At 34.2% G+C, this 5,748-nt stretch overlaps 1 protein-coding gene across 2 annotated transcripts; it reads right to left on the reverse strand.

Moving 5' to 3' along the window:
• Positions 1-577: 577 nt before the first annotated feature.
• Positions 578-2,089, reverse strand: LOC114579711. Of its 2 annotated transcripts, none has more exons than XM_028695185.1 (2): positions 1,917-2,089; positions 578-1,289 (listed from the first exon to the last, which is right to left on the reverse strand). In XM_028695185.1, the coding sequence occupies exon 2, from the start codon at positions 1,287-1,289 to the stop codon at positions 702-704; it is 588 nt and encodes a 195-aa protein (XP_028551018.1). In that variant the 5' UTR covers positions 1,917-2,089; the 3' UTR covers positions 578-701. The 2 variants fall into 2 exon arrangements, with proteins under 2 accessions (XP_028551018.1, XP_028551017.1); XM_028695184.1 differs by having other exon boundaries at positions 1,889-2,089.
• Positions 2,090-5,748: the final 3,659 nt, after the last annotated feature.

Here is a 5,748-nt window from a genome sequence, read left to right on the forward strand (position 1 = left end):
GCAAAACATAAACCAACAACAGGCGTTCTGAAACAGCAAGTCAGCATGCAAGTAGCAAGACACAACATGGGTTATAACTTATAAGTCCGAACGATAATACATATAAATATTAAAGCAAGTTCTTCTTAGAAGTTAGAAGTTCCAAGTTCCAAGTCCCAACACAATAAACTATGTCACTTTTTTAACCGAACAATTTCCATCTTCACTGCCAACATCTGATAAATTTAAGTTCATATTCATGATGTCCTTAGTTACACTCTCAAGTTCTGGATCATTTATAGATACTTTCTCTAATATTAGCAATAGAGATATCAACTTCCTTCATTCCCTCTTGCACAACAAGATTCACAACATGAGCACAACATCTTATAAGAAAAATATCACCCTTACATAACAGTCCATTCCGCAAATTTAATTGATTCCTTAAGAATTCAACACAAACATTGTTAGCTGATGTGTTGTCTAGAGTAATACTAAAAATTCTGTTCTGTATTTTCCATTCCGTTAAAAAAATAATGTAGCTTCTCACACAAAGCAATACCGTCATGTGGTGGTGGCATGAAACCAAAGTTAATTGTCTTTTTTTTTTGTAACAATCAGTTGTTATCAATGAAATGGGCAGTCAAGCAAATGAAACCATCAGTATTAATTGATGTCCATAAATCAGAAGTCAACGAAACTCTACTGGTACATTTTAAAATCTACTTTTGAATGATGCCTTTCTCTTTAATAAACAACTTCTTGCAGTCACTTCTAGCTATGTTTCTAGAAATAATTTGTAGATCACAACGAAGATAATGTAACAATGCACGAAGACCAACCCATTCAACACATTGAAAAAAAAGATCATGCACAATAATGCAGGCAGTGAATAACTCACGAAACTCGTTTATGTCAAACCTAGAATCAGACATAGAGATGGATGAGCTGGCATTTGACTGTAAAATAAGCTGACCAATGTCACGAATATCTCTTTTTTTGCAATTTTGTAAATGACGTCTTAAATTGCTAGTACCAAACTTGATGTCACATTGATATATTGCCCTGCATTTCCTACATTTACATCTCTGCTTACCATCACTAGGAAGAGGTAACATCTTATAGAAACCCCAAACTGTTGAACTCATCCTTCTTCTTTTCTTCAAGGTAGCCGGTTCATCTAAATCTTTTCCATCAACATTACACGTATCATCATCATCAATTTCAATGTCAAGTGAAATAGGAACATTGCCTAATTTCAAATTCTCATCGGACGGAGTACTTTCAACAACTGTGTTAGAATCCTCCATCTAACAAGTAACAAAGGCACAAAACCCATATGAAATCATTTATAAAAGACTTAAAGTAAATATAAAAATAAAGGTACAATAGAGAAGGATGAGTTCAACAATATAAATTACTTAGTCGGACCATTCCCAAATAATTTATTCATCTAGTCGGATCACTCCCAAATCCCAATAAGGCAATACACAATAAACCCATAAGTCAATAAATAGCAATAAAATAAGTGTGAATATTAGAATATATTATATGCAATAATGCAACTAATGCAAGTGTTGTTTTTGCCTTTTTGGAGTTACAGAAATGAAACCTTAACCCTACCACAGTGGCACAGTGCCACAGTCCATAAGAAACTAAATGAGTTTCATAAAATCTGAAATCACTCATATTCATATTTCCTGTAATTCAAAGGTTCAACCGAAATAAGTACAGTGGTTTCTTACTCACGCAAAGCTGCACACAAGTACACAACTTCTAGGGTTTTCATGGAAGAAGCTAAAATAAGAAATAACCTAATGTAAACTCATATGAAAGAAAGAAAGGGTTACCAGTTGTCGATATATGCTGACAATATCTGAAGCTTGTGGGAAGGCCGAAAGGAAAATACCTAACTACAAGGGGAGAGTATAATTTACCTGTGAAATCGAGCCTAGCTACAACAACTAGTCAATCACTCGATCACGAAGAACGAAAACCCTAGAGTCGGAAACTAGGGCATGGAGGCGGAGCGAACTGCGAAGAAGAGAACTGAGAAGATTCGAGACACTCAGACTCTCAGACACAGGACGAAATAATGAGAGAAGATTCGAGAGTCGAGACGAAACCGTGCGGCATACTTAATATTTATTATTTTATTTCCTTTTCAATTTTTCAGCCTCGTCCCGAACTCCCGCGTGCCCCCCGCATGCGCCGTGCGCGTATCAGTCTATCAGACTTAAAGAATCGGGTCATAAGCGGATTTTTCGGGTTGACCCGAACCCGACCCAAAAATCAAATAGTGTCAAATTTTCCAACACTAACCTGACCCGTTTTCTAATCGGGTCAATCCGAACACGAAATTTCTGGGTCATGTCTAGGTCGTGTTTTAGGGTCGGGTCTAATGTTGACAGGCTTAATCAAAATGAATAATATCTTGATGGTTACAAATTTGAACTTTTACCTAAGTTGAGTCTTAATGTCAATAGGCACATGCATCCAAATATTATTTTAAAAAAGGTGGTTTTCTTACAGTTGAAAATATATAGCTCGATTTGTTATCTACATCGAATAATATAAATAAGTTAAATTATGATACTTTTGGCAGTGAAATGTACATTTAGAGAATACTGAATGAACGGTAGCCATATTGATATGCACCAAAAGACGGAACAAAATGGAATAATAGAATATGGTGAGTCAAAAGGCATTAAGAGGGAGAGAGTGAGAGGGCGAATTATTACGTCCGCTCACCTGACGTCCGGACATTCAATCCAGACGCACCACATCATCCAAATACACCGGGGCCAGGTGTATTTTGGTGACGTGGCGTGTCTAGATTGGTGTCCGGACGAATCCGAACACCAACGTAATAATTTGCCGAGAGAGAGAGAGCAAAAGAGTTCCAAGGCCAGTGAGAGCATTATATAATCTTAATTGAATCTCAGCCACTTAAATATTGCTGGATGCAATTTGTTAACAAAGTTTAGATAAAGGGTGATTAATTAAAACAAATTGAAAGTCAATACTTTCGTGTTAAAAAAAATAAAGGCCAATATTTGTCTCTAGACATACTCAAGCTATAGTTAATTTAGTTTTCATGGTATACTCATAATAGTATATATTTCTAATTGATTTTAAAAAAAATAACAAAATTATCATTTGTAAGTATCCTTTAGCTCCAACAATCATTAGGTGTTTCAACATAGATTCTGCTTTCACCTGCCTTGGTGTCCCTCTTCCATCCAGAGACATTTCTATTCCCCTCTGTCAATCACATTGATTCTAAATTATTCTTGGCCAAGCTTTCAGAGACGAATTCAGAAGATTTCAGATGCCTTCGTACTTACTTTCTGTATCTCCCCATGCCACTTCAGCTTTACCACCTTCTCTAGGCTATCCTTATCTCAATCGATCAGGAATATCGCATCTCCTAATTTTCCTTTTCCATCCTTATCGTCCGAAGTGATATCAATCTCCCACCAAGAGTATAAGAATCACACTTTTCTGTAGAGCTCTCTTTTCTGCAAGCTGAATATTGCTGAGATTCCCAGCACTAGAGATTCGATCCCAGCTGCCATAGTACTTGCTTTTTATAGCTATCAAATTTGTTTTGAGATAATTTTTTTTGCTTCATTCATATTAGTTATTGTCTTTCCATATCAGTAGTAAACCACATACTTCATATTTCTTAACATTTGAATGATATCTTCTAAAGAGCACATTTACTTTAGGGCATCTCTAATGGAATGACAAACAACTGTTTGTCGTTCTTCCGTCGCTCCAACCGAGTGACAATTTTGACGCGATTTCATCGCGGGGTGAACAGTGCTATGTGTTTTTTTTTATTAAAAAATTAAGTACGATAAAGAATATATTAGGAATATTCTTTTTTGAGTGTTGGAAAATGGAGTTCATTTGGAGACAAGTTACTTCATTTTGGAGTGAAAAATGAGTTTTTTCGGTTGGAGATGCCCTAATCATCTATGGCTTGCAGGAGTTGAAAGAGAAGAAATGAAAAGAAAGGAAGACTGAACAATAGAATACTAAATTAAATTTATAAAAGTATTCATGGAGAACATTTATAACATTATTTTAAAGTTTTTATTTTAACACATCGAACACGAACAAAAAAGATAAAATGTTAAGTTGCACTGATACACCTATTTATGAAGGTGTGTTGTATCTGATACACCGATACACTGATACGCCTCCGTTACATGTCGGATACGGGTTTGCCGTATCCAATTAAAATACTATTTAATTTCAAAAGGACACGCGTATCTGATATGCGTGTCTGTTGAAAATAAAAAGAAAATTCGAAAAATTTACTTCCGCGGCCGCGAGCGAGGTTCTCTCATTTTCGAGATGGATTTGAGTTTCTTGATGTATGAGAATATTAGAAATTGCTAATATTTCATTTGATGAGCCTAAATTAGAAGTTATGGTATTTATTGAAGATGATGTATAAGTTCAAAGATAACCCACTAAAGAAGCTAATCATATCATTCCTTCTATTAAATAGTTGAAACTTCATGTGCTAGACAATTTATGTTTATGCTTTTGTTATTGTACTAAACATTTAATGCTTACTTTTATTTTAATTTTATAAGCTACAAGGCTACAAATAATGTTACTTTCATTTTTTTTTTTGTAATTTCAAATATTATGTTTTGATTGCTTTATTAATTTTTATGTATGATTTATAAATTATAATGTCGTGTTCGTTCCGTACCCGCATCTTGTATTTTTAAGAATTTACATGCCATGTATCCGTATCGTGTCATATCCGTGTCGTCGTATCTGTATCGGTGCAACATAGATAAAATGCAATGGAAATAAAGAACACTAGGATTTAACGTGGAAAAACTTGAAACAAAAAAAAAATCATGGAGTCACACCACACTAAGAATTTCACTATGAAAACTTGAGAGAAATAGTATACATTTCTCTTCTCTCTCACTCTCTCCTTGCTTCTCTTCACCCTTGCACTGTTCTCACACTAGAACATATAAATAGAAAACATACAAAACAACCAAGGAATAAATCCTTAATGAAAAATGAGAAAGAAACATCCAGCCCGTCTCACATTGTCATGGAGCTCAACTCTTTGTCACCAATCTTCTTGACAGCGTCGCATTGCCAGGGTCTAGACCATATATATTAGCACCTCCTAACAGTGCCGCAATATTGTATGGTTGTACCAAAAAAATTTGGTATAAAGTGTAATAACTTGAAAATTAAAAAGTATTTTAAAAAGAAAAATAAATAAATTTTTGTTTGATTTGGAGCGCTACAGCAATGCTGAGATTGTGAGTGTTAATGCAATGCCTTTGAGTGCAGGGACACTTGAAAATGCTGTTGTGTCATTGAAGTCTTTGTTCTATAGTAATTTTAGATTCAATATATGACACTGTGACACTGGGTCGGATCGCTGCGGTGTTAGGTCATTAAAAGCATATATATATATATATATATATATACCCCCAATGCCTCCCTCACTCATTGCTTGGCTGAGAAGAAACTGAAGGGAGAGGAGAGAAAAAGTTCGTTGGGGTCTTTTTATTTGTTGTAAGTAATTATTCTTATACTTCTATTTTTAATGGTTTTTATTTTTATGAATTTATCTCTCCTAAATCTATCAAAAATATATTATCTTCTAATTTTATAAGTTTTCAACATATAATTTTTGTTAAGTTATATATTTGATCATTCTAAACAATATAATATGATTTTATTATTATTATTATTATTATTATATATATATATATA

Source organism: Dendrobium catenatum, unplaced genomic scaffold (genome assembly GCF_001605985.2).
Source record: "Dendrobium catenatum unplaced genomic scaffold, ASM160598v2 fragScaff_scaffold_621, whole genome shotgun sequence".
NCBI lineage: Eukaryota > Viridiplantae > Streptophyta > Magnoliopsida > Asparagales > Orchidaceae > Dendrobium > Dendrobium catenatum.

Excerpts from the sequence above, each read along its gene's own strand:
- LOC114579711 (XM_028695185.1), bottom strand. The coding sequence starts at position 1,289 with ATGGAGGATTCTAACACAGTTGTTGAAAGTACTCCGTCCGATGAGAAT.